The 27,626-nt window shown below is 38.0% G+C and overlaps 1 protein-coding gene across 3 annotated transcripts; it reads left to right on the top strand.

Moving 5' to 3' along the window:
• Positions 1-27,626, top strand: FRS5 (FAR1-related sequence 5). 3 transcript variants are annotated; one of them, XM_028208384.2, is made up of 3 exons: positions 1-549; positions 670-2,879; positions 27,264-27,626. In XM_028208384.2, the coding sequence occupies exons 2-3, from the start codon at positions 702-704 to the stop codon at positions 27,435-27,437; spliced, it is 2,352 nt and encodes a 783-aa protein (XP_028064185.2). In that variant the 5' UTR covers positions 1-549; positions 670-701; the 3' UTR covers positions 27,438-27,626. The 3 variants fall into 3 exon arrangements, with proteins under 3 accessions (XP_028064185.2, XP_028064186.2, XP_082724267.1); XM_028208385.2 differs by having other exon boundaries at positions 27,175-27,626; XM_082868141.1 differs by lacking the exon at positions 27,264-27,626 and adding an exon at positions 9,772-10,871.

The raw sequence follows: 27,626 nt of genomic DNA, 5'->3' as shown, positions 1-27,626 counted from the left end.
GTTCAATTTTCTTTTTGGGGTATAATTATTAATATTGTTTTTCTTTCTTCTGAAATTTCCTGAAAAAAGCTCACCACAGCGACCAGAACAGACCAGCACCTATATGCAAACGGAAGACCTCACTAGCAGTGCCCCCAGCATCCTCCCTCCGTCCGAGACCCCTCCGTCCATCCATCCATCCATCGAAGCTATTCTTTCATCAAATAAATAACAAATTTCTCTGTTGGGAGTATTGGGGGCATACTGTGTTTCCTTGAATATTTCGTTTATACAAACCCTAGAAAAGAAAAAAAGTACCAATCATCCCTTGTCTTCTCCCCTCCTATATCACTAGTCGACTAAGCACAAACATTTGAAAGATTATTATTGCCATCCATCCCCACTGCCACTGCTGCTGCTGCTTTGTTTGATCGTATTGTATTGTTTCTTTCTTCTTCTACTACTACTACCAGGGTCTGAAGATTCAGCGGTGCTCACACCCTCCTCCTCGAAACGACTCTTCGCTTCTTCCTGCATATATACACCCCTGGAGCGCTCGCGTATATGACGGTGGGTTTAATTTCCTTTTTTAAATAACTTTTTATTTATTTATTTACTTTTGTTTGCCTTGGATGATCACGATCACGATCACGGTGGTCTGATTGTAAAACAAATTGTTGCAATACGCAGTGGGGGAGTGGGTGGCCTCTTTAAAACTGAACATGGAAAATGAGGTCATTGAATTCGATATAGGTCTCGGAGGTGGGGATGCTGTCAGTGGAGACGATGACCACCACCACCTGGTCATTGATGAAGATATGGCCGCCGACGATGCTTCTCCCACTGGCCCTGGTGGCGGCTTTGGTGGCGGAGAAATCTACATTCCCGAAGGGGACCCTGATCTTGAGCCTTATGAGGGCATGGAATTTGAATCTGAAGAGGCTGCCAAGGCTTTTTACAACTCATATGGTCGCCGCGTTGGATTCAGCACCCGTGTTAGCTCCTCCAGGCGGTCCAGGAAGGATGGAGCAATCATACAGAGATCCTTCGTTTGTGCCAAAGAAGGGTTCCGGAACTTGAATGAGAAGCGCACCAAAGATAGAGAGATCAAGCGCCCCCGCACCATTACCCGAGTGGGATGCAAAGCATCCTTGTCCGTGAAGATACAAGATTCCTCCGGGAAATGGGTTGTCTCCGGCTTTGTCAAGGAACACAATCACGAACTTGTTCCCCCAGATCAGGTGCATTGCCTTCGCTCCCATCGCCAAATTTCTGGCCCTGCCAAGACCTTGATAGATACTTTACAGGCAGCTGGAATGGGGCCCCGGAGGATTATGTCAGTTCTGATCAAAGAGTATGGTGGTATCAGCAAAGTTGGATTTACAGAAGTAGACTGTAGGAATTACATAAGAACTAATCGGCAGAGGAGCTTTGAGGGAGACATTCAGCTTCTTCTGGATTATTTGAGGCAAATGCATGCTGAGAATCCTTCCTTCTTCTATGCTGTGCAGGGCGATGAGACAGGTAATGTCTTCTGGGCTGATCCAAAGGCAAAGATGAACTACACTTACTTTGGTGATACTGTAACATTCGACACGACTTACAGGTCAAACAGATACCGTTTGCCCTTTGCACCCTTCACTGGGATAAATCATCACGGACAGCCTGTGTTGTTCGGCTGTGCTTTCCTAATGAATGAATCAGAAGCATCATTTGTTTGGCTATTTAAGACATGGCTTATGGCAATGTCTGGCCGCCCTCCGTTATCAATCACTACTGATCACGATGTGGTGATACAAGCAGCCATTTTGCAGGTCTTCCCGGACACCCGGCACCGTTTCTGCAAATGGCACATCTTTAAGAAATGCCAGGAGAAGCTGTCTCATGTGTTTCTTAAGCACCCAAATTTCGAAGCGGACTTCCATAAATGTGTGAACTTGGCTGATTCAATTGAGGAGTTTGAATCTTGCTGGTTATCACTTGTTGATAAGTATGATCTTAGGGATCATGAGTGGCTTCAGACGATATACTCTGCACGCAGGCAATGGGTACCAGTGTATTTGCGGGACACATTTTTTGCAGAAATGTCAATAACACAACGTAGTGATAGTATGAACTCATATTTTGATGGGTTTGTGAACGCATCAACCAATCTAAATCAGTTCTTTAAACTGTACGAGAAAGCATTGGATAGTCGCAATGAAAAAGAAGTGAAAGCAGATTTTGATACAATGAACGCTTCTCCTGTTCTGAAGACCCCTTCCCCCATGGAGAAACAAGCATCTAAGCTGTACACGAGAAAATTATTTGCAAGATTTCAAGAGGAGTTGGTTGGCACTCTTACTTTCATGGCATCCAAAGTGGAAGACAATGGAGAGGTGACAGCGTATCAAGTAGCGAAGTTTGGGGAGGATCATAAAGCTTATTATGTTAAATTTAATGTCCTGGAGATGAGAGCAACTTGCAGCTGCCAGATGTTTGAGTTCTCAGGTCTTCTTTGCAGACATATATTGGCCGTCTTTAGAGTGACAAATGTACTTACTCTTCCATTGCATTACATTTTGAAACGATGGACAAGAAATGCCAAGAGCACTATTATGTTAGAAGAACGTCCTTGTGATGTATTTAGCAGTTATTTGGAGTCTCATACTGTCCGATATAATACCTTACGCCATGAGGCCTTCAAATTTGTAGATGAAGGGGCAGAATCTGTTGACTCTTACAACGTGGCAATGGTTGCTCTACAAGAGGCTGCCAAAAGAGTTGCCCTTGCAACAAAGAATGAGGGAAAAACACCCATGATCAATGGGCGTATCAGGGAGAACTCAACCAATGATGGAAGCCAGGCAAATTATAGTAGTGGGGATCACCCCAGGAGCATCTCTCAGCAATTATCTGAGGTTAGTGATTTCTTCTTGTTGCCTTTTGAGTATCTGCTTTTATGCTCCTCTTTCTAGTGAATTTTTTTGCTTTGATTACATTTTTTCTCTTTTATTCTACCTATTCCTTGGCTTATATTAAGGTAACATTTTACTGGACGCATCTCTTCTGAATCATCCCTTGATTATTGGGCTTTCCTTTAAGGGGTGGTTTGGGATGATCTAAATAAGTGCACTTTTTGACTTTTTATGAAATATGGATTGGGTATGGGTTGGGTTTGAAGTGATATGATAGAGAGGTGATGTGACTTAAATAAGATGATGTGACTTAAATAGGATAGTGACTTTTTGACTTTTTTAAATCATGCCAAACAAGGTCTAAATATAACTCTTGAATTTTAATTTTTGCCATACTCGCATATTGCAAATTGAATCATATGCAGTTGAGCTTTCAACATGACTGTGATTTTAGGTCAAGTACAGATCTAGACAGCTCTGGGTGTCTAAAGAGGTAATTTATTTAGATTTAAGTTTAGTTGCATAACCCTACTCCAAGTGCCATTTTCTCTTGTGGAAAAAAGAAGAAGATTATATTGCAGCACTGTAGGCCACTTTGATTTGAGATGCATAAGATTGTGTGTGGACTTAAAGGACCCTTGATATTTCAGTTCACCGGTTGCTTATAATGTTATAAGGTAATTGTTATAGGACTAGGGTTTATTAAGTACTTGAATTACATCACCAAGGATGTGCTGCCAAAATATGCAGCGTTGTGGGGTTTATCAAAACACATTTCTTTTTTGGTATTAGTAAAACATATCAGAAAAACATGCTTAGGGTGAGCAACCCGATAAACACACACAAGAAAAGGTATAATAAGGGATCGTACAATAAGGGATTGTCTTTATTAAGCTTGGAAATGAATGGGAAGGCCAAGTGCGAGGAGGGGATAAAATAAAAAAGAGGAAAGTGTAATGAAAGGAAATGGTAATAATAGGAGAGTGTTAAGAGATTTAAAGGGGTTTCATTCAAGAATCAATGATGATGGCCATTTGAAAGAGGTCAACGATAGAATTGGTTACTAATGAAAATATTAAGTTGGAATGTGTCTTGAAGCAAGGGTGTAGTGAAAGATTTCTTGGTTAGGACTAGCTCGTGTATTGTAGCCCATCAAGAAACAAAAAATTGGAAAGTTTGATAGGAAATTGATTAAGAACATATATATATATATATATATATATATATATATTGTGGGGGTGGGGGTTCTAGATATAGGAAATGAATTGCTTACTTGCTTTACCTTCATGTGGTGAGTTAGGGGGAGATAGTAGTTATTGAAAATGAAATAGTGGTGGGGGAATTTTCAGTGTGAATAGTTTTAGGAAAAGGGATGGTAGTGATTGGTGGTTAGTGGGGGGGTCAATGGTCCCAATTATCTGAGGGTGGGATAATCTCTATGGGATGAATTATGAAGCTTGTTCGATTTATGTTCTTCTAATTGTTTGTGTGGGTAGGGATTTAATGTTGTTAGATCAAATTTTGAAAAATCAAATGAGGGTTGGGTTACAAGGAGTATGAGGGATTTTGATGCTTTCATTAGAGATTGTGAATTAATTGATACTCGATTGTTAGACTTTTTTTTTTAATTGGTCAAATTTTTAGAAAAAATTAGTATGTAATAGATTTAGATTCTTATATTTTTTGTGGTGGAAGGAAAGATTTCCAAATATGAGATACGAAGTGTTGTCTAAAGTAGTTTATGATCATTACCCTATTGTTGTAGAGAGTAGTTCTTTAAAATGGGATCTTCCGCTATGTAGATTTGACAATATGTGGCTTGAACACCATTTGTTTTAGAGATGTTTTAAGAAGTGAGAAAATAATAGGGTTTATGAATGAAACGGTTTTAAGTTTGTCAGGAAGTTGAAGTCTGTTAAGGAGAATGTGAAGGGTTAGAATGAGGAGGTATTTGGGTATTTAAGAGAGGTGAAAAATGAGATTGTGAGAAGGATTGAAGAATTGGATAGGTTAGGGGCTTGGGTGAACTCGATGAACCTCTTAGGAGGGAGAGATTGAGCTAAAAGATCAAATTTGAAAATGTTGCTTTTAGGGAAGGAACTTCTTGGACGCAAAATGCACACATAAATTGGCTAAAAAGAAAGGGAAAACAATTCCAAATTGTTTCAGAAGTTCACAAATGGAAAAAGGCAAAGTAAATTTCCTAAATGTTGAGATTTGATTTGGTAGATTGTGGATAGAGATGATTTGATTGTTAATGTCGTCTTACATATATATATATATATTTAATTTTTTTTTGTAGACTTCATTCTTTGGAAGGGGAAGTTAGATCGGGTTTAGATGGTTTAAATTGCTATCCAATTGATGCTAGGAAAACAAGTTGGTTGGAAATGCCTTTCGATGAAATGGAACTTAGACGTGCAGTTTTTAATTGTGAGAAGGTCAAGTCTCCATTGCTAGATGATTTCGCCATGGCTATTTCCTAAGATTGTTGGGACATTGTAAAGACGTATTTAATGATGGCCTTTGTGGAATTTTTTGAAAATGCAGTGATCAATGCTTGTATAAATGCCACATTCATATGTTTGATCTATGAAAAAGGAGATTTTTCGGAGGATTGGAGATGTTAGGCCTATTAGTTTAGTTATTATTTTTGCTTTTGCTAATAATTAGTTCAGCTATTAAATTATACAGGATTTTAGCTAATGTTGTCTAGAAGACTAATTATTGTTTAGAGCTTTTGTTGAGGGTCATCAGAGTTTGGATAGTGGAGGAACGTAAATCTCGAGCAAGATGATATTTTTAAAGCTAATTTTGAGAAAGCTTATGTTCATGCGGATCGGATATTCTTGGTTTTTGTTTTTATTTTTTATTATTCTTTTTATGGATACAAAAGGTTTTGGAATTTGGTGGAGGAAATGGATCCAAGTTGGGTTGAGGTATTATTTATCCTAAAAAAAAAAAGAAAAAAAGTTGGGTTGATGTATTAAGTAGAATGATTTGTTTTTGTTTTTGTTTTTTTTGTTTTTTTCTTTTTCGGGTTCATGTTAGTGGTTTGTGTATTGGGTAGAATGGTTGATAGGGGCCAACGAGAGGGTACAATGGATTGTCTTGTAATTAGCAACCAGGATAGTGTTTCAGTATCTCATCTTTAGGCCTCGTTTGGTAACAGGCTATTTTAGCCAATTAGCCAAAAAGTTAGGCCTTGTTTGGCAAGAGGCTATTTTAGCCAATTAGCCAAAAAGTTACTAAATTAGCCAAAAAGCCAACAACCCATACCAAAAAGTCAAAGATTCTCTTTTCTCTCTACTTTTTGCACATCTTTTCGTAATTAGCCAAAAAGTCATCCCAAACATACAAGTTTTTTTTACCTACCTTTTTAGCCAAATAGCCAAAAAGTTACTAAATTAGCCTGTTCCCAAACGAGGCCTAAATTAGCCAAAAAGCCAACAACCCATACCAAAAAGTCAAATATTCTCTTTTCTCTTTACTTTTTGCACATTTTTTCGTAATTAGCCAAAAAGTCATCCCAAACATACAAGTTTTTTTTACCTACCTTTTTAGCCAAATAGCCAAAAAGTTACTAAATTAGCCTGTTCCCAAACGAGGCCTCAGAGCTTGGGTTTCATCCTTGTGCCCATGACTTCGCTTTTTTTCTACTTCACACATCTACTGGTTTTGTTGCCTTATTACTGTATATAGATAATATGATCATCACTGGCTCTGACTGTTCTGCTATCTCTGAGTTCAAGTAGCATCTCTTTCGCACCTTTGAAATGAAAGATCTGGGCCATTGAGATATTTTCTTGGTATTGAGGTCGCTTCTTCTCCCAAGGGCTATTTTTTGTTTTAGGTCAAGTATGCCAATGAGATTATTCATCAAGCCGGTCTTACTGACACTAAGATTTCTGATACCCCCATTGAATTTAATGTGAATCTCAACACTATTGATAATGTTCCTCTAGATGATCCTACTTCATATCGAGAGCTTGTAGGTTGCTTAGTCTATCTAACGGTTACTCATCCTAATCTTGTCTATGTTGTTCATATGGTTAGCCAGTCTGTTTCTCCTCCTCGGTCTACACATTGAGCTGCTTTGGTTCGGTTTCTTCATTATCTTTGGGGTACTATATTTTAGGACTTATTGATGTCTTCTACTTCCTCTTTGAACTTGGTGGCTTATGCTGATTCTGATTAGGCTAGTGATATCACTGATCGCAAGTTTCTTGGCGATTCATTGATCTCTTAAAAAAATAAGAAACAAATTGTTGTCGCTCGCTCTACTGCCAAAGCTGAGTACCGTGCTATGGCTCATGCTACTGCTAAGATTGTTTGGCTTCGTCGTTTCCTATCTAATTTGGGTGTACCTCAGTCTTCTCTGACCTCTCTCTATTGTAACAACCGCAGTGCTATTCAGATTGCCCATAACACTCTCTTCCATGAGCGGATGAATCATGTTAAGATTGATTGTCACTTTGTCCGTCAACATCTGCAGTCTGGCTCTCTTTCCCTTCCTTTCGTCTCTTTGGCTCTGCAACTTGCTGACTTCTTCACCAAAACTCACACCACTATTCAGTTTCAGTTTCTTCTTAGCAAACTCTCAGTGTTTTCTGCTAAAACACCTAGAGTTTGAGCAAGGGTGTGAAAAGATTAAATTTTTTATATATATGGTAGTATATATATTTTGTATATATTAGGGATTGAGCAAATAATTCTCATATTTCCTTTTTCATTCTAGGGCTAGACTGTTATATAAACCAATGTATTCTTGTATTACAGACTATCGAATATACAAAAAGACATTCAGAAATCTTACAAAGCATTCTCCAAATTTACTACATGAATCCCATATTTACTCCCAATGACCACATGCAATAGAGCATTTTGCTAAACATGGAATCCTTACAAGCATTTACCATGCAAAGCAGTACTCTCTTCCTCCTCGCGTCCCAGAAGAAATTCTCATCATTTTTTTACATTTTTGTTTGCCACACTCAATAATATATTAAACAATGAAAGAGAATAAATAGGTACACTTGACAAAATTGACTCAACCAAAGTAAATCCTACCCCTTCGGATACTAAAGCTCTTTTCCATCCTTCTCAAATACCCTCAAAATAGAGAACTAAACAATTAAGACTCCTTATAATCAATAGTCATTTTGGCAACAGGAGCAAATGTCTCCTCATAATCAATACCATGCTCCTGTGAGAAACCTTTTGCAACTAGGTGAGCTTTGTAGCGCTCAAGAGAACCATCAGAATGAGTCTTGACTTTATAGACCCATTTGCAACCAACCAGATTCTTGCCAGCAGGCAAAGGAACTAGCTCCCAAGTAGTAGTTTTCTGCAAAGTAGACAAGTCATCTTGTGTAGCTCTAATCCAATTAGGATCCTAACAAGCTGCCTTGTGAGATTGGGGTTCTGAAAAAGAGTGGATAGCAGACAAAAAGGTGTAATATGAAGGAGAAAAACATATTTTAGCAAAATCAAGTTTTTCTACCTATTTACGGATGTGAAGGGGATACTTACGATTGGCAAGATTAGAATCTTCAGAGGTAGGAGTATTGACAATAGTGGCAGAGACCACCGGTGAAGGGAGAGCCTTTCAACGGGAATAAATTAACAACGGAGAAGGAGATGAAGAGGGAGCTAGAGGTAGAGGAAGAGAAAAGGGAGCAGACTCATGGGGATCAGTGGAAAGGGACTCAGCAAGAGGGGTGGTAGAGGGAACAAGTTCATGGGAAACATTAGAGATGTATTCATCGGAAGGGACCTCAGAAGGAAATGAATCAATGTGAACCAAATCTTCTTTGGAAACTGGAGTAATGATAGAGGGAAGCTATAAGTAAGACAGACGTTCGAGAAAGGTAACATGGCTGGAGACATAAAGGCGATGACAAACAGGGTCAAAACAGCGATACCCTTTCTGGGCAAGGCTGTAGCCTAAAAAGACGCATAGAACAAACTGAGTACTAAGTTTGGTCCTATCTTTACGAGGAAGAAGGACAAAACAAGCAGATCCAAATACACACAGGAGAGAGTAATTGGGAAGTTGGGAGTGTTAGAATAGGAAATTATGTTCACATGTTAGAATAAGAAATGATATTATTCTGATTTGTTCCTTGATCTATGTAATGGGCTGTTATGAGTTGGCCCTGAAATCATGCCTTATGGCACTCCTGTAATTATGGTTTATTTCTAATATAAAAGGAGATGAGGTCTCACTCATTCCCTAACTCAACTCTTCTCTTCTATAAAACTATCATGGTATCAGAGCCACAAACCTAAACCTATACATCACCACCCAGCCACCACACAGCCACCCATAGAGTTTCATCAACCTCTTGTGAGAGTCGGGGTCCTGACAGCAACAGAGGTGATCTAGGTTGAGTCGACAGTCACCAAAGGCCACCTAGGCCTGGTCGACTACTGCTAAAAGCCCCTCTAGGCTTGGTTGACAATCACCGAAGGACACCTAGGCCTGGTCGACAGTCACCGAAGGCCACCCTGGCCCTGTTGACAGCTACCCAGGCCCTGCTAAAGGCACCCAGGTCCTGCCAAAGGCTACCCATGGCTACTTGATTGTTGTCGGAAGCTCACCTGGGCTAGTCGGCAATAGTGTCTTTGTCTGTTTTGGCTCCATCCACTGCTCCGCTGCCCTCTGTCTACTCTAGTTCTAGGTATGATCTTTTTAGTTCATCTGTCTGTTTATCTGTTCTACACAGTACCTAACTTTATCTCTCTGTTTACTTGATGGGTCACACTTTTGTCATTTAATAAGGCCCTGTTTTACTTTGAAAAAATGAGCATTATATTATGATCCCATAGTGGTCAGAACCACACATTGCTTGTTTATCTCATTCTATCTTTCCAATTTTTATGATTAGTGCAGTATTCTTGGGTTAGGATTGTAGAGTATATATGGCTGAATTGACGAGTGAATCAACAACTATTTCTCAGCCACTAAAGGGGGAGAGTTCCATCATGATTACTACATCTGACACTATGAATCCTAGCCTTAAAATCGCTTCTCTATTTAATGGTCAAAGCTACCTAGCATGTCAGACTCTTTTTTTCAACAGTATAGGAAAGATGGGTTATGTTGATGGGAGAATGCAAGCACCTAGCATTACAGATTCCAGTTATGACCAGTGGGAAATTACAAATTCTCTGATCATGGGATGACTGATACACTCTATGGTTCCTGAGATTGGTGAAGGATACTTGTCTATGGATACTGCACAGGACATTTGGAAGGCTGTGGCTACTACTTGTTCCCGCAAAAGGAATTTCTCCCAGGCATTCAAATTGTGTTGATCCATTGAAAGGTCGATACAAGATGAGATGACTATCCTCCAGTATTTTACCTTTCTTAGCAATGGGTGGAAGTGTCTTGATCACCTTCAGGATTACAAGCCTGTCTGTCCAACTAATTTTGCTGGTTACCGAAAGTTTGTGGACCACGAGCGGGTCTTCAAGTTCTTGGAAGGTCTGAATGTGGAGTATGATCCGGTTCGAAGCACTCCTTGGCATGGATGTGCATTATTCTCTCGAGGACGCCTTTGCTTTTGTGCAGAATGAGGAGTCACCGCTCTGCTATGCTTCTTTCTACCACTACTAATCACTCTGCCTTGGTTTCTGCACCCCCTCGAGATGGAAAGCGGGTAACACGTGGTTCTCATCCTTCTTCTGAGAAAAATCATCTTTTTTGTGACTACTGTTGTCGATCTTGCCACACCTGAGAGACTTGTTGGAAGCTGCATGGGACTCCTTCTGGCGGCCGAGGCGACCGTCCTGGTTCTTGCAGGGGTAGATCCAGCCAGTCTAGAGGTCGAGGGGCCAATGCTCGGGCTCATCTTTCAGACACGGTTGAGCCACCACCTTCATCTCCAGTTGACTTCCTGGCTGCTGATGTTTCGGGGTTATCTGCCTCGGATTTTGAGATTGCTCTTTGCTACTTGCTTGATCGTCGAGTCTCCACATCTGCCACAGGTGCACCCTTTTCTTCCTTTGTCAATTCAGGTAACTTGGCTTCCCCTCCATGTGCATTGCTATCTCATACCACTGTGCCATGAATTATTGATTTTGGTGCTTCCAATCATATGTTTGGTTCCTCTCATTTATTCTCAGAGTATAACCCCTCTTTAGGTCAAGAAAAAGTACGTTTTGCTGATGGTACTATGTCCTCTGTATCAGGGAAAGGTTTAATTTATGTCACCTCTTCCCTTCCTTTATCCTCTGTCCTCCATGTTCCCAAATTTAGTGTTAATCTTTTATCTTTAAGTAGTATTAATCGTGATTTGAATTGTAGCTTGACGTTTTTCCCTGATCATTGTCTTTTCTAAGACCTTATCATGAGGAACGAAAATGGCAGTGGTAGAGAGGAACATGGTCTCTACATTCTAATTTAGACAGATAAACTGGCTCACTCATTTATGCAGTTACCATCCACCAAGGAAGACCTTTGGCTATGGCACCGCCGTTTAAGACATCCTTCTTTTGTACTCCTTAAGCATTCCCTTTTGTTTTTGAGAAAAATAATGTGTCTGATTTTTAATGCGAGTCTTGTCAACTTGGAAAATAACACCGAGCTTCTATTGCTCCTTCTATTAATAAAAGTTCAGTTCCATTTACTTTAATTCATTTTGATGTCTGGGGTCCCTCGCGCTTTGTCTTTAAAAGGTCAAAAATGCTTTGTCACTTTCATAGATGATTGTTCTACGGCCACTTGGGTCTATCTGATGAAAGATAAAAGTGAGGTGTTTTTGGTATATCAAGACCTTCATAAAATGATTTGCACTAAGTTTGGGGCGGTTCTCAAAATTTTACATTTTGAGAATGGGGGGAATATATTGACTCTGGTCTTGCCATCTATTTCGCCACTTATGGCATTATTCATGACACTTCCTGCATGCACTAATACCCCTCTACAAAATGGTGTTGCCGAACAGAAAAATTGTCATCTCCTTGATGTGGCTCGTTGTCTATCCTTTGAAATGCGTGTTCCTCGATCTTATTGGGGGGATGCAATTTTCACTGCCGCTTATTTGATTAATCGTCTTCTTACCTGAGTCCTTCACAAACAAACACCTCTTCAAGTGCTGTTCGGATCCACCTCCTCTGGGTTTGCCATTTTCCTTAAGATCTTTGGCTGTGTTTGCTTTGTCCACAATCATTCCCTTACTCGTGCTAAATTGGATCCTCAGTCTTTTAAATGCGTTTTCTTGGGTTACTCTGCCACACAAAAGGGTTATAAGTGTTATCATCCTTTCACTCGCAAATAGTTTGTCCCCATGGATGTCACATTTTTTGAGTCTCAAGTCTTACTTTATACCCTCTCCAGCGTCCCTGTTATCCCTTCCCTGGGGAGCCTTGATTTGAAGAGATTCTTGTTCCACTTCTGCTAGTGGTTAAACAAATAGAGGATGATGAGGCAGTAGTTGTTGACGACGCAGGCAAAGTTTATGTCAGGGATAAGGACAGACAGCAAGTCACCTGGGTGCAAAAGACTACTTTTCTTTCTCTACTACTAACTACTTCTCCAGATGAGTGTCTAGAGTCACCTCCCTTTCCTGAGAGTTTAGGTAATTCTGATCCTAGTGCTTCTATTCCTGAGTTTTCAAATCTTGATGTTTCCATTGCTAATAGGAAGGGGGTTAGGTCATGTACTTAGCATCCTATTACTAATCATGTGACTTATTCTAATCTGTCTCCCTCATATAAAATCCTTATGTCTAAAGTTTCTTCTGTGAGTTTGCTTAACAATTTTTAGGATGCTCTCTCTATTCCTGGTTGGAAACATGCCATGATGGAAGAGATGAGAGCTTTCAGTAAGAATGACACTTGAGAGTTAGTGGAGTTACCTAGAGGCAAACATCCAGTTGGGTGTATGTGGGTGTACACTGTCAAACACAATGTAGATGGTTTCATCGAACGTTACAAGGCAAGACTAGTTGCAAAGGGTTTCACACAGACTTATGGAGTAGATTACCATGAGACATTTGCCCCGGTTGCTAAGATGAACACTGTAAGAATACTACTCTCTTGCAGCAAACTTGGATTGGCCATTTCATTAGTTTGATGTGAAGAATGCCTTCCTTCATGGAGACCTAGAAAAAGAGATCTATATGGATATTTCCCTTGGTTTTGAGGATGCTAAGTCCAAAGGTAAAGTGTGCAGGCTCTAGATTCACTTTATGAGCTAAAGCAATTGCCTAGGGCGTGATTTGAAAGGTTTGCTCAAGCTATGCTGAGATATGGGCATGGTTGTTAAAATTGCGATCCGGATCGTAGGATCGTACGATCCTTCGATCCTACTTTGCCAAAACGATCCAGATCGTTGTAGGATCGATGTTATAACAGGATCGTGTAGGATCGCATGGGATCGTATAGGATCGTAGGTAGGATCACAAGTAGGATCGTAGATTTTATGATTTTTCACCTTATTTTTAATATGTATCATTTTAATTTTAATTTTTATCTTTTTTTTTAATAGAAAGTAGGATCTTACGATTCTCGATCTGATCCTACGATCCGATCCACTAGACCCTCTCACCGATCCTACTTAGGATTCTGATTTTAACAACCTTGGATATGGGTTCAAGCAAAGTCAAGTTGATCGCACCTTATTTGTGAAACACTCCTCATATGGTAAGACTACAACTCTGATTGTTTATGTGGATGATATTGTTTTGATAGGGAATGATGTTACGGAAATCCCTTGGTTAAAAGAATATTTGGCCAAGAAGTTCGAAACCAAAGCTTGGGTCATTTGAAGTATTTCTTGAGCATTAAAGTAGCTCGGTCCAAGGATGGTATCTTCATATGCCAGAGGAAGTATGCCCTTGACTTGCTAAAGGAAATTGGGATGCTTGGAGGTAGACCATGTGATACACCTCTAGAACCGGGCTAGAAACTAAGTGAGGATCAAGAAGGAAAGCCAGTAGACAGGGGACGATATCAGAGGCTAGTGGGTAAGCTCATATACTTATCCCACTCACGTCCAAACATCGCCATTGCGGTGAGCATGGTTAGCCAGTTTATGCATGCCCTTAGAATTTCTCATTTAGAAGCGGTCATGAGAATCCTGAGGTACCTAAAGTCCTCTCTTGGTGAGGGTCTCTATTTCTCGAAACATGGACATCTCAGTGTGGAGGCAACTTAGTCAAGGATATTACACATTTGTTGGAGGCAACTTAGTCACATGGCGAAGTAAGAAACAGAATGTGGTTGCTAGATTTAGTGTTGAGGCAGAATTTAGAGCTATGGCTCAGGGTGTATGTGAGTTGCTATGGATTAGGCTATTGTTGGAAGACTAGGGGATTCATCAGACCGATTCCATGAGATTGTACTGTGACAACAAGGCGGCGATCAGTATAGCTCATAATCCGGTTCAACATGACAGAACCAAGCATGTGGCGATTGATAGGCACTTCATCAAGGAAAAACTCACTAGTAGCACTATATGTACTCCATTTGTGAAGACTAGGAACCAACTAGCAAATATTCTCACCAAAGGAATAGGGAGCAAATCATTTCATGACATTCTAAACAAGCTGGGCATACAAGATGAGGGGGAGTGTTAGAATAAGAAATTATATTCACATGTTAGAATAGGAAATGATATTATTCTAATTTGTTCCTTGATCTATGTAATGGGCTGTTTTGAGTTGGCACTGAAATCATGCCTTGTGGCACTCTTGTAATTATGGTTTATTTCTAATATAAAAGGGGATGAGGTCTCACTCATTCCCTAACTCTTCTCTTCCCTAAAACTATCAGGGAGAACAGAGCTTCATAAGGAGAACGACCAGAAATTAGGGGAGTAGGCATACGGTTTAGAAGAAAAGCAGCAGTGAGAACTGCTTCACCTCAAAAACGAGCCAGAACAGAGGCAGAGAGGAGAGACCTAGCTGTTTCAAGGCGAGGATGGTGTTTACACTCAGCATAACCATTTTACTAGACGTTTGGTGAATGGTACCCAAATTGGCCAAATATTTACAGAACTCAGTTTTAAAATATGCTCCACCTAAGTTAGATCGTAACAATTTAATGGTAGCCCCAAATTGTGTAGTGATCATAGATTGAAATATACAATGTATTTGGTAGAAATCAGATTTATAAGTTATAAGATAAACCTAAGTATAACGGGTGAAATTGTCAACAAATGACACGCGGAACCCCCTTTAGTGAGAATAGGAGAGGATCCCCAGACATCAGTATACACGAGAAAATGGAGAAACAGAAACAGAAGTACTTTTATTAAATAGTAAAGCCAACATTTTGGTAAGTTTACACCCTCGACATTCATCAATTTGATTGGGAGAAACTTTACTTAATAATCTTGACTGAGCTAAAGACCATAAGCGGTCAACAGACAAATGACCTAGGCGAGAATGCCATAAATAAAACTGGCTCGACTGATAATCTAACTAAAACAAGGAAAAGGTAACTGGAAAGGTGGATAGAGAGATATGTAAGCTTTCGACCATATAGAGATCTCTAACTCTACGGCCGGTCCCAATATGCTTCTTGGACACCCGATCCTCCACACAACAGACAGAAGAGGAAAAGATAATATCAAAACCAGAAGCGTCAAGTTGACTGATAGATAATAAACTGACAGATAGTTGAGGAATATAAAGAACAAAGAGAATAGTAACATTAGACATAACAGAGGGTAAGATAGGCCCAATAGATAGAATAGGTATACTAAACCCATTAACAATAATAGGAGAGGGAGGGAGGATACAGTTTTGAAATAAGGAAAGGTGAGGAGTCATATGATGAGAGGCTTCAGAGTCAAAAGCCAAACAGACAAGGAGATACCTGAAAAGGACCCAAGCAAACCTGAATGAAGAGAGGTGAGAGTAGAGGCAGATGGGGATGACTGGGAGATGGACAAGAGATGCTAAAGCTGAGCAATTTGGGCACTCAAGGAAGCTAAGTCAAGATCAGGAGCTGGAGTAGATGCAGTATAAGCAACAGGAGGCCGAAAAGTACTTGGAGCAAGACCTCGGAACTGGTTTTGAGGCGGCTGAGATAACTGAGCAGACTGACGTCCTTTCTTGGGACAATTGTACTTCCAATGGCCTTTTTTATGGCAAAAGGCACACTCATTAGTGGCTAGTGGCCCCTTCTTGGGCTCTGCAGTGGCCTGAAGCTGAAGGGATGGTGGGGTCGACAACAGAGGAGGCTAAGTAGGAGCAAAGAAAACAAATGGAGACAAGAGTCTGATTGGTCGTCTTAAGATGGGTTTCCTTGAAGAGGAGCTCATGAACAATAGCATCCAAAGAGGGAAGAGGAGACTGATGAAGGATGCCACCACGGATAGCCTCATACTGAGGGGAGAGAGTCGTTAAGAACTGTACTAAATGACCCTGTTCCCGAAACTTAATATAAGCATCTAGTGCCTTGAGGCTAGATGGTTCCATGAGAGCCAACTGATCCCAGAGGCCTGTCATCTCAATGTAGAAGTCCTGAATAGATTGATCCCGCTGACGAGCACTCTAAATACTGTTTCCAACTCATACTGCTTAGCAAAGTTGGACTGCTGATACACATTCAATAAATAGTCCCACACCTCCTTGGCAGTGTTGTATTTGGAAAACATTAGTCCAATACGTCATCCACAGAATTATGAAACCAGGTCAGAACTTGGGCATTATCACAATCCCAAGTGTCATAGGAAGTCAGATATCCTTTTGCTTTCGAGTCCAATGGATGAGGAACAGAACCAGAAATATAGCCCTATTTTTTCTGACTAAGAAGGAAATTCTTCATAACACTAGCCCAATATGCATAATTGGCACCAATGAGCTTACATCTGATGGCTTGGATTTTGGTATTCGTTATCGTAATAAACCAAAGATTAACAGGTTGAAGCATAATAATCAAATAACAAGGGGGCAAACTGTAAATAAGAGCCTTTGACCAAATAACAGTACTGAAATCAGAATCACGAACACAGAGAGAGAGAGAGAGAGAGAGAGAGAGAGAGAGAGACAGAGTAGAGCAGAAGTCGGTCGAGAGAGAAAAAATCAAACACCTCTTCGATCGCGTGAATCAAAGCTAGAGAGAGTTTAGTCGAACCATGATCGTGATTCCAGAGAGAGAAGCTTCTGATGATTACGAACCAGTGTCGATCGACCAGACCACTCGACTTCAACCAGCGAAGATGAGGCACGACTTCAATTGAGGGTTGAATCAATGACTGAACTGATGTCGCGATGTGAACCAGAGAGTCGATGTCGAGAACCAGAGAGAGACCAATCAAGAACCTGTTCCAATATTGCGATTGGGGGAGAAGATCACCCACAACTCATGACTGAGAGAGAGCAACAATTTATAGGATTTTTAGCTTTGATACTTTGTAAGATTTCTAAATGTCTTTCTGTATATTCGATAGTTTGTAATACAAGAATACATTGGTTTATATAATAGTCTAGCCCTAGAACGAAAAAGGAAATATGAGAATTATTTACTCAATCCCTAATATATACCAAATATATGTACTACCATATATACAAAAAAATCTAATATTCTCACATGCTCAGTCTCCATGGAAGTCTACTTCTTAAAGATTGTCTCGTTTTTCTTCTTATACTCGTTTTCTTGTGGAGAGATATCCCCTTTCGGGCCAATAGCAATGCCCTGTCTTACCAGATACCAGTGGCTTCTTGGTGGTTGCAAATATCTAGGGGTTAGTCTGTACGGGTGGGTTTAACATGGCCCTACCTTGGAGGGGTTTCTTGTCAAAGAAAAAAAGGTAATCATTTATGGGAAGATTGGGTGAGGGTTCTTTTGTTCATTTATTTCCGCGATTGAATCGATTATCTCATAAGCTTCTATGGTTTCATCTTCTTCCAATCCAATTGCATGAATTTCTATATATTTTTTGATATCTTAGCTATCATTAGGCTAATGAACTCGCTTCTATGTAATATTTTCTTGATAGGGTTTCTTTGAGGCAAGATGTTGTTGATAAATGGATATGGACCATTTGCTCTTCCGGGGTTTTCTCTTGCAAATCTTTTTTGAAAACCTCATTGATGATTCAAATGTACAATCCTTTGATTCTCACAAATTCATATGAAGTGCAAATGTGTCACTTAAAAGTAATGTATTTTCATGGACTATGGCTCACAAGAAGCTCAATACAGATGGCATGTTTCAAATTAGGAGACCAAATTTCATCCACAATGATATGTCGTGTGTAAGGGAAAATGAGGGGAGTATCGATAATTTGTTTTACTTTGTCCTTTGGCTTTGGTTTTATAGTGGAGATTATTGTGATTAATAGAGATGGAGTGGGTTTTGCCTCACTCTTGTCTTCAATTGCTAGTGGTTGATTTTAGAGGTTTTGGACTAACAAGAAAGTCGGAGTTCCTTGGAAGTGTGTGATTTGGGCGGTATTTTGGATTATTTGGTTGGAAAGGAATTCAATAAATTTTTAGGATAAAAATGAAGATATTGATGGCTTATATTATAAAATTTGTTAGTTGGCTTCTTTTTGGGCTGTTAAAAGTGTAGAAAATAAAATAAAAAAAAAAGAGAAGAAGAAGAAAGATCTAGGAATCACTCCTAGAATCCCTTAGGCATATCACCTAGGGTTTGATTGCATTGCATAATCTATAGAGAAGCTTTAAAAGCCCTAAAATTCTATAAAATATCAACTCTATTAAATTATAAGCATTACATGGCTTTATATAGAACTAGGAGACTTTCTAAACTAACTATAACAAAAAAAAATGAAATTATTATAATTACTTTGACTTCTAAAACTAATCTAAAACTAAATAAGAAACAAAAATAAAGACTAATTAAATAACTTGACCCACAAGACCACCCATGTGCGACTCCTACAACCCATGTTAGCGAATTGAAAAATTATCAAATACCCTTGACCTAAAAATCTTAGAAAATATAAATTAATCATAAAATAAGACTCTAATAATATTAGAAACATAATTATATAAGATTCCTATCAAGTTTTCTTTGAAATCATGGCAATGTCCAAATATCACTACTTCTTTGAATTTGGCCTTCCTTGAGTTTCTTATGCTTTGCATCATATATACTTTAGAACAAATATATAATTATATGGGTAAATTACAAATACACCTCCTAAGGTTTGCTTAAAGTATACAATTTAAGTGATTCAATTTAGTTAATAGGCTTAAGGGTATATGTGTTATGGACCTAATGTGTAGATACTAGTTGTATAATTTTTATTTCTGAGGGGCAGAAATAGAAATTAAAACATATTGGTTAAAGTTGGTTTTCATTCCTTTTGAACTTCCACAACCTTTCAGTTTTGAAAACCAATAAATAGAAATTAAAACCAATAATGGTTAAAGTTGGTTTTCATTCCTTTTGAACTTCCACAATCTTTCAGTTTTAAAAACCAATTACAACCTTTAAAAGGTTATGGTCCCTATTCCTTCCCAAGTGGGAAAAAAAGAACACTGTCATTTTTCTTTCTAAATCCTCTCAAGGAGAAACATAAGGCACCAAAGGGGAAAGGATTAGAAGGCAATAACATAATCAATAACAAAGAGTTCATTGATAATCACGCTTCCGTTTAACCGTTCATCTATGGATTCAGGTATGTCATTTTGTCTTGATTTTTTGATAATACACATGGTAAATGATCCAAAGTGTAAGGTTTATGTTCTGAAATTTATGTTGACAATGATTGTCCCGTGTTTTGAAAAATTACAAATACCTTCTTGTTAGAATTTTTTATTTAACAAAATTAACTAAAAAAAATGAAATTCATATTTGCTCTCTTATACAATAATAAAATTACCTAAATCATTAATTGAAACATATTTCTAACATCATTAAAAATTATTAATTGACTTGATGATTTATTAATAAAATGGGCGATTTGTTATGAAATTAGAAACCTCAGCGAGTGGAATGTAATTTCTATAATCACAGGGGGTAATTCGTATTTTAATCAAACCTCAGGGGTGTTTTATAATTTACCCTATATATATATATATATATATATTATTTTTCCAACTTCAAAATAAAAATTTTGACTTCTGAAACTTATTTGAGCCACAACTAAAAGTCCTCAATAGAGATTTTGTTGCAAAATTTGACATGCAGTTTAACCATGGGAGGCTATTTTGGCCCATGTCTTGGAGATTTGAAATTTATCGAAATATTTTCCCTTACGAAATATAGAAAACATATAGATCTATGAAGGGATTATAGCCACACGGTTTAGGACAATGTTATCAAAGGCTAAGCACATGCCTAGGCGCAAGGCGCACTGAAGAGAACTTGAGGTGCCTCTACATTCCTAGGGCACGAGGCTAGGAAGCACGGATATGGATACGGATACAAGTACAGGTACGATACGATACGGATACGGCGATACGACAAAATTTGAAAAAGTAGGATACGGATATGGCGAAAATCCGTTCATAAAAAATATTATTTTTACAATTTTTGGTAATGTAACATCCATACAAATAAAACTTCAACAATTTTTAGTAATGTAGCATCACCTATAACAACAATAATGCATCACCCATAACAAAAAATTCATCAATTAAATTAAATTTCAGCAATTTCAACGATATAGCATCACCCATAACAACCATAATGCAATTCAAATTGAGGGGGAAAAAATTTACCAAGTTTATTTATTTATCAATAAGTTTATTTATTTATTTATCCAGACCAGACAGAGTTTATAATTTTATAAGTTTACAAAGTTCATTAATAAGTTTATTTATTTATTTATTAATAAGTTTTTTTACCTTATTTGATTTATTTTGTTTTATCATACAGGTAATATACCTAATACATACAAAGTTCTTTTTTTTTTATATATCTTATTTGATTTTTTTAATTTTATTTACAGAGTATACATGCAAAATATATATATATATATATGTGATTGCAAAGAGAGTGACAGACGATATAGATAAAAGGGAGAGGGAGAGATCGACTGAGAGGGGGGGGGGAGATGAGATCGAGATCTGTCCTTCTCCAGATCGAGAGCGAGAGGGAGAGAGAGAGAGAGAGAGAGACGACGACGATGAAGACGAACTCCTCCTCCTTCGCGGCTGGCTGCTGTTCAACCTAGGCAAGTTTGGTTGATTAATTTTTTTTTTGTTTTATTTTACCTTATTTTGATATTTTATACTTTGACCCCATTTTAAGTTTTTGAAATTATTTTTTTACCCCGCCGTATCTGATACGTATCTTGCCGTATCGAGCACGTATCCATATCCGTATCCGATACACGTACGGGGGCCATTTCGGAGTATCCGTGCTTCATAGGCACGAGGCAAGTTTAGTGAAGTGTGACCGAGGCACTTGAGGAGTGCAAGCATCAAGGCGGCAGTTGGAAAGATGCGAATGCCTGTTTCCATTGTGCCTAATTTATTAATGATGTGATATCAACCCTTTCATCTAATGAATCCTACCATAATTTTATATATTGCGCACATCCTATCAAAGTCCCCTAAATAAATAGATAGCCTCAACCTTAGATAACAAATTGTAGATAAATATTTAAACATTGAGAAATGCTATATGTCACTTGTATTTTGTCTTTATTTTGTATCGCTACCTATGTGGATGTTCATGATTGATTCCTTGTTTGGAAACAATCATGAAGGAAATAATGAAGACAAATAATATAGTGCCATGTACCCGGTGATATAAAATGGCGAAGAAAAGCATGTGGTATATAGTAGTCCTCTTAAACTTTTATATTTTGGCTTGTATGCCATATTTTTTTTTTTGTTTGATTTTTTCTTCTTTCTTTCAAACAGTAACAATGGCCAAACGATTATTTGTAGTGAGTGTTTATTGTTAAATGACTTAATATGCTTAGTTATTAAGTCATTTAGTTATTTAAATATGTAATTTAATTAATTATTTAGTTGCTTAACTATTTTTAATTGTTTAATTTGAATTTACTTCATTTGAAATTGTTGATGTGGTGCAAATTATTATTATTTTTTTGATAATCGGGTGTCCGGACCAGCTTGCACGTGTCTTGATTAATCCTGGGATCCACGTAAAGTGCCCCCTCTACGTGGATCATGCAAAGCTCGAGTAGACTCGGGACCCATGCAAAACGCTCTTTCCACGTGAATCGGGCAAATCTCGAGCTGAGCTTGAGGGCATGGCCCCAAGGAGCAGATTGCTCCTAATGGGAGTTAAACGTGAGACTTAAAAGGGAGTACACCCCTAGGATCTAAGTTGCACCACTAGGCTAACCCCTTGGGGTTTGGTGCAAGTTATGAAGCACAATGTAATATATTGGTGGTAATAATTTCATGTAAAAGGCTTCATTGGTTATCACATGGCAGATAAAACACAAAATAATTTTTTCGTACTCATAAAAAATTTATGTAATAGCTATAGCATGTGCTTCCCTTTGATGAAGCTTGTGCCTGGCCTCACCTCAGGCCTATGCCTTAAAGACCTTCGCACCTCGGTGTGCCTCACGTTAAATAACACTGGTTTAGGAGTTACCAAGGAATCAGATAGATTACATAATACAAATTCTCAAGTTATGCTTGCAAATCGAGTAATATCCGTCGATTTGTATACATATAAATCAAGATAAGCATTTGAAGCGTAGAACAATTATTTGCGTATTTGAAAGTATATAAAGAATAATTTGAAAGAAAGGGTAGGCAAGCCTTGCTCCAAAATGATTACATACATACCTTGATTTCCTAGGTCCTTATCTATCCTCGTTATAATGATCCTACACAAATAATGTTCACATACATATACAACTTTATTAGAATGCAAATAGTCATTTTATTCCTCATTCCATTGTAGGTATTTAGTTCACTAATCTCGTTAGAACTCATATCTTTTTACTGCTTGTATTGATTGATGTTTTTTTTTGTTTTGGTCATAGTCCCATTGGAATGCAACATGGGTTTTCGCACAGTAGTGACTCCCGAGTACTGTGTTGACCAAAACTCATTATTAGTTACTTGAAATTGACTTCTGGTTTTTGGGCCGTAAACTAGACATACAAGGAAGGGCTGTGCATCAACCCGAATCACCCGATTAATCTGACCAAACCGACCGAAAAATACTAAAGTCAGTCGATTTTGATTGTTTAGGCGGTCGGCTGTGGTTGAGCAATTCACAAATTTTCAAATTTGCGGTCAGACTGTGGGTTTATCATCAAATCAACTTGAACACCCGAACTGACCGAAACAATAAAGCAAGAAGATTTTTCTATTTCTCTACACATGTTGCCTCCGTCTTTGACCACTGCAAGGTTGCACTTGTCAATGACACTTTATCATGACATCTGACTTTCTCTCTCATTTGTTTTTTTCTTTCTTTTTTTGTGGCGCTCTCATTTGTTAAAGACGATCTATTTCTCTCTTTCTTAATTCTCTCTAATAGACCACTGCAAGATTGCACTTATCAATGAATTTTATCATTACGTCTCACTTTCTCGCTCATCTGTCAAAGACCGTCTATTTCTCTATTTAATTCCCTCTCTAAAAATCTCAACTCTCTCTCCTTTGTGCTTAGAAGTACGGACACGTGACACGACACGAGCACGTAAATTTTCAAAAAACGCAAGACACGACATATTGGGGACACATTCAAAATATATATTTTTATATTGTTATTATATGTATATTTTTAAATATTTAATATGTATTTTATGTCAAATATTTAATTTTATCAAATTTATCAACCTTAGGTATGCTATTTTAGTATAAAAATTAAAAATTTTAATTTAAAAAAAAAAAAAAAGCATTCAGCGTGTGCCTAGCATGTCATCAACGTGTCCTCAATGTGTCTTTTGCGTGTTCTCAGCGTGTTCGAATGTGTCCAAAGTGTCCCAGTGTGTCCAACTCTTTCTAGCGTGTCCGACATGTGTTTGGAGCATGTCCGACGCGTGTCTGACACGTGTTCGACACTTGTACGCGACCTCCGAAGAGGTGTCCGTGCTTCATAGCCTTTATTTGTTGTCTCTCAAATTACTAGGTTTCGCTCAACCTCCTTATTTGTTTTTTCTCAAACTATCAAATCACTCTCTCAACTCTCACCATCTCACTCCAGCCTCAAGGCTCAACTCTCATGGAGTCCAGATCTACAAATTTTTGCAAACCCAAAGTTGCAATTTGATGAATTGAGGCCATTGGTTAGACAGTGGTGACGATAATCAGATCTAACAACGACGAGGATATTATTACCGAATAATGCTGTATGCATCAATTAGTGGACTAACTAGTGCACCAACTAATGTACCAATTGAAGATGTGGTATAATTTAAGAGGTTTTTGGTATTTGTAATTTGTATAATGAGTGGGGTTAATAATAATGTCATAACTAGTGTTGGTTCTAGTTAGTATACTAATTGGTGCATGTAGCACCACCGTATCATCACCCCTTTCATGTTTGTTTGTGGTTTTACGAACCCAAACCCAAAGTCTCTCTCTTCAAGCTTTCGTTACTATTTCACCACTTCACCGTCTCTCTCTGCAATGATGTTGGAGATCAATCTCGTTCTCTCTAACCCTACTACAAAATTATTTTTTGGGTTTTGATCATGGCTATTTAAGGTAGAAGATGAGTGGTCGGTTTCGAACTCCGACTGATTTTTCCGTACCCGACAATGTTTGGTTTCGAACATGCAGTCGGTCGAATACGGGTGATTTTCTGTTCAACCCGCAGTGATCGGTTCGAGTTACGGATATATGGCAAACCTGACCTGACCCGTGTACACCCCTAATACAACACAACAACACAAAATCGCATTATTTTTAGACAAGGTTTGACCCTCAAACACCATCTAAAAAGTGGCTTATTTATTGTGACTGAAAACTTCCGGCAGTGTTGCAATCAAAAAAAAAAAAAAAATTTAGTGGCGTTAACCAAACTTGGAAAATTCACCATAAATTGAAACAGTATCTAAATATCACGAAATCAGTTTCAATTTATCAAAGACACATTTATTTTTGAGCCTTCATAATTTCAAAATATTCGAAGTACGAGAAAATAGAATTAAAATTTTAAAAGTGAACTTGACTATGCAGGAGATTCAATTCCTGCAGCAGTACCAAAAATAGAATAAAAAGTCCAACTTCAGTTAAGAATATTGGAATTATCTTCAAACTCGTGGCTGTCTCCAGTTATAGGCCAACTTTAAACTGACACATCTCTTACGTATGAATTTGGAATTATTTCATGACCTATGGTTAGAAAGATATAGAACTCTAGTTTCCAATGCAACAAATGTTTGTGTAATGTCAAGTTTTTTGGGGGGGAGATACGGCCATTTTTCTACAAGGTGTCCAGACTATGGCACTGGACGTTCAAAATGGAGGCCCAGAGAGTCATTGAACACCATTAATGGATGTCTGGTCTCACATTTGGATGTGAGAGAGGACATATGATTGTCACGCAAAATAGTACTGAGGTCCAGAAACTGAAAATTCAGTCCATTTTCAACCAGAATTTATTGTAGATCCATTTTTCTTGATTATGACATGCACAAAACTTAACAATAGGGTCTCTAAGGTCATTCCAACATCAAATTACATATCCAAGCATACTAGATCTGCACTAAAATATGAAATAACTTGAATGATAGAAACTCTTCCAAGATAACTTTTTTTTTTACATACCTATACAATATTAATCTCAATTTTAACTTCAACCATTTTATGCGAGGGAACAAATAGAGGAAGAAGAATTTAACATAGAAATTGGTATCCCATACCTTAAGACAAGCTTTTCAAAATTTTCTTTGAATTTTTATTTAGTTTGTCTTCTCTTCATGACTTTCTTGTTTGGCATTTGGCTAAAATAGCCAAAAAGTCACTATAAGTTGTCATATCATTATCTATTTTTTTACATATCTTTTCGTGAAAAGCCGAAAAGGTAACTAGAATAGCCAATTCCCAAACGAGGCCAACTAAAAAGTCACTATAAGTTGTCACATCTCTCTCTCTCTCTCTCTCTCTCTCTCTCTCTCAAGGCAAACTGCGGGCAAAAAAGAGAGACTAACTTGGTCTCTAGTGTTTGTGCAGTGCAGAAATTACAAGCATGAGGCGTTGGCCATAGAGCTTGAGATGGAATGTGTGGAGGTGTCTTTTAATTGGCTAATTACTCCACTAACTTAACTAACTTCACTTAACTCTGAATTATTCTTGTTTTAAGTTCAATTATACACATTCCAGTGCAATTATAACAGATGCAAATGCACTGTAAAATTAAGTCCAACCAAACAGTCCCACAATTGTAAATCATTGAAAGACAAATTTTCAATTTGCTAATACTTTACAAAAATTCAAACCGTGTCAATTATATATATATATATATATATCAAGTAAATTCAAGAATCAATTTTAGCAAAAAATGTTATCATATAAGTACAAAAACTTGTTATCTACTAAGCACACAATTTAATTCATAGTTGAGACAATAAATTTTCACAATCCATATGAAAGAAAATGTGAATGCTCGACCGAAATGGGAAGGTAATACCCAGGGGTAAATTACACTTTGCACCTTTGCACTTTACACAAAATCTCACTTTAGTCTCTACGCATCAAATTGTGACACTTAGCTCCCTAAAAGATATCTTCTGTTAACCTCACTATTAACAGAAGGGTCAATGTGACATTTGACCAAAAGTGCAGCGGATTAAGTGTCACAATTTTGATGTGTAGGGATTAAAGTGGGATTTTATGTAAAGTGCAGGGGTGCAAAGTGTAATTTATCCTCACATGTGACTAACCTCTGTGAACAATGAGGCTAACAGAAGGGTCAAAGTGGCACTTGACCAAAAGTGTAGGGGGTTAAGTGTCATAATTTGATGTGTAGGGGCCAAAGTAGGATTTGATGTAAAGTGCAGGGGTACAAAGTGTAATTTACCCTAATACCCAGGGTGTTATGCTCAGTCTTCCTCTGGTCCTGGGTGGCTGATGTGTTTTACCACTCTCCGGTAAACTTCTGACCCAATGTTTTGCCACTCTCTTGGCATCATAACTAAATTTCATAGTTATCCTACTTGAGGTTGAAATTGCAGCACACAATCTCAAGAGAGCTTTAAAAGCTTCATAAATATTCTGATGGTGTTCTTTATTAAATTAGAAGTTTTACATTTGCTTTATATAAACTTTTAAATACTCCTAATTTGAATATTAATTAGATTTCTCATCCCTGGTTTTATTATAATAATCTAGCTTCTGGGATGGAAGTTGTTTTAAGTACTACACCAACATCAATAATTTTTTCTTTGCATTGATTGGTGTCATTTCTAACATTTTAGTTCATACCGAAGTGCTGCAGCTGATGATTATATCTCATTTCATGTTCGGTGATCTTTGTAAATGAAAAGTTTTATGGCACACTATGTAGGGTGATATGGACAAGAAGATCCAAGATCTTACCCATGAGCTGGACTGTGCGAATCGAAAATGTGAAGTTTATCAGGCCAACCTGATTTCAATTTTAAGGGACATTGAAGATCATAAACAACAGCTATCAGTCGAAGTCCAAAACCTAAAGTTTAGCATGAAAAATGGCCCTTGAAGGTGCAACGTTGTCATAACCTGTATTTAGTTTGTTCTCGAATTTCTGTACTTACTGTTCTTTTACTTTTTGACAGCATAGACAGTGAAAAGGTTTTTCAGTCAAATTGCCTTTGATGGAGCATAAATATTAATTATCCTTGCTTTTCGGAAATGTAGCTAATATGAAGTGATAGTTCCTTCTTTTCAA

This window comes from Camellia sinensis, chromosome 5 (genome assembly GCF_055761805.1).
Source record: "Camellia sinensis isolate YWXY chromosome 5, ASM5576180v1, whole genome shotgun sequence".
Taxonomy (NCBI): Eukaryota; Viridiplantae; Streptophyta; class Magnoliopsida; order Ericales; family Theaceae; genus Camellia; species Camellia sinensis.
The sequence above is the reverse complement of the archived record's forward strand: the minus strand, read 5'-3'. Positions and strand labels throughout refer to the sequence as shown.

What these genes read in the sequence shown, in the direction of transcription:
- FRS5 (XM_028208384.2), top strand. Translation starts at nt 702, where the DNA reads ATGGAAAATGAGGTCATTGAATTCGATATAGGTCTCGGAGGTGGGGAT. An exon ending in TCTCTCAGCAATTATCTGAG is followed by an intron (nt 2,880 to 27,263) that starts GTTAGTGATTTC and finishes CACACTATGTAG; the next exon opens with GGTGATATGGACAAGAAGAT.